The sequence below is a fragment of the Triticum dicoccoides genome, chromosome 2A (genome assembly GCF_002162155.2).
Source record: "Triticum dicoccoides isolate Atlit2015 ecotype Zavitan chromosome 2A, WEW_v2.0, whole genome shotgun sequence".
Lineage (NCBI taxonomy): Eukaryota > Viridiplantae > Streptophyta > Magnoliopsida > Poales > Poaceae > Triticum > Triticum dicoccoides.
Genome location: NC_041382.1, coordinates 44,386,721 through 44,387,456, shown reverse-complemented (window position 1 = coordinate 44,387,456; position 736 = coordinate 44,386,721). Strand labels below are relative to the sequence as shown.

General features: G+C 50.3%; 1 protein-coding gene across 1 annotated transcript in view; it reads right to left on the bottom strand.

The window, feature by feature from the left end:
* LOC119353094 (protein NETWORKED 2D-like) overlaps positions 1-408 on the bottom strand; it is a 5,008-nt gene extending 4,600 nt beyond the window's left edge. The window contains exon 1 of the mRNA XM_037619673.1: positions 78-408. Within this exon, the coding sequence (XP_037475570.1) occupies positions 78-171 (94 nt within the window). The 5' untranslated portion in view covers positions 172-408. The remainder of the gene's footprint in view (positions 1-77) is intronic.
* Between the last annotated feature and the right edge of the window lie 328 nt (positions 409-736).

The window sequence follows — 736 nt, the reverse complement described above, 5'->3', positions numbered from 1 at the left end:
GGAGCAAAGAAGGGCAGGACAAGTAGCGGTGAGCAAAGATTGGATTGGGCGGAGGACGATGATAGAATCGTACGAACCTTGGAGGTTTGCGTCGAGCCACTTGGACTGGGTGGTGCGGATGTGGCTCGCCCACCACCACGAGTAGGCGTTGCTCGCCGCCCGCTGCAGCATCTCATCTAGAATCCCAGTAGATCAACAGCAGCCTTGGAGTGGGGAAGAGGGTTGGGTTGGGTCGGAGAAGAAGAGCTGGGCGGAGCCAACGAGGCTGCGGGGGGAGACAAGCAAGGGGCGGTGATTCTGCCGGATCTCCCTCCCCCCACGGCGAGGGGAGGCGCTTATTCGTGTGGGGACGGAGCAAAGCCCAAGGCCGAAGCGAAGCAGAGGATGCAAAGCAAGCAAGGAGCCCGACCAGGGGCAAAGAATCATTGAATACTAGTCGTATTTTTTTTTCCTCTTCCTTCTGCGCGTTTCTTTCTGTCAATTTCTTTCCCTTTTTTTCTATCTACAAAGGAGAAACGCCTTTTTAATTTCTTCCTTTTTTATGCCGATGAAAAAGGCCCAAGTTAACGGAGCCGAACGCGTTCGCATTGGGGGGAATGGACTTGCATGTCTCCTTCCGTGAATTTACAATTACTACTACTATTCCATATATGATTATTTTTTTGCCAAATTTGGTTTACCAAAGATATACCATAGTATCTGATGGAATGTGGTGGTATTTATGATTTCAAATCCA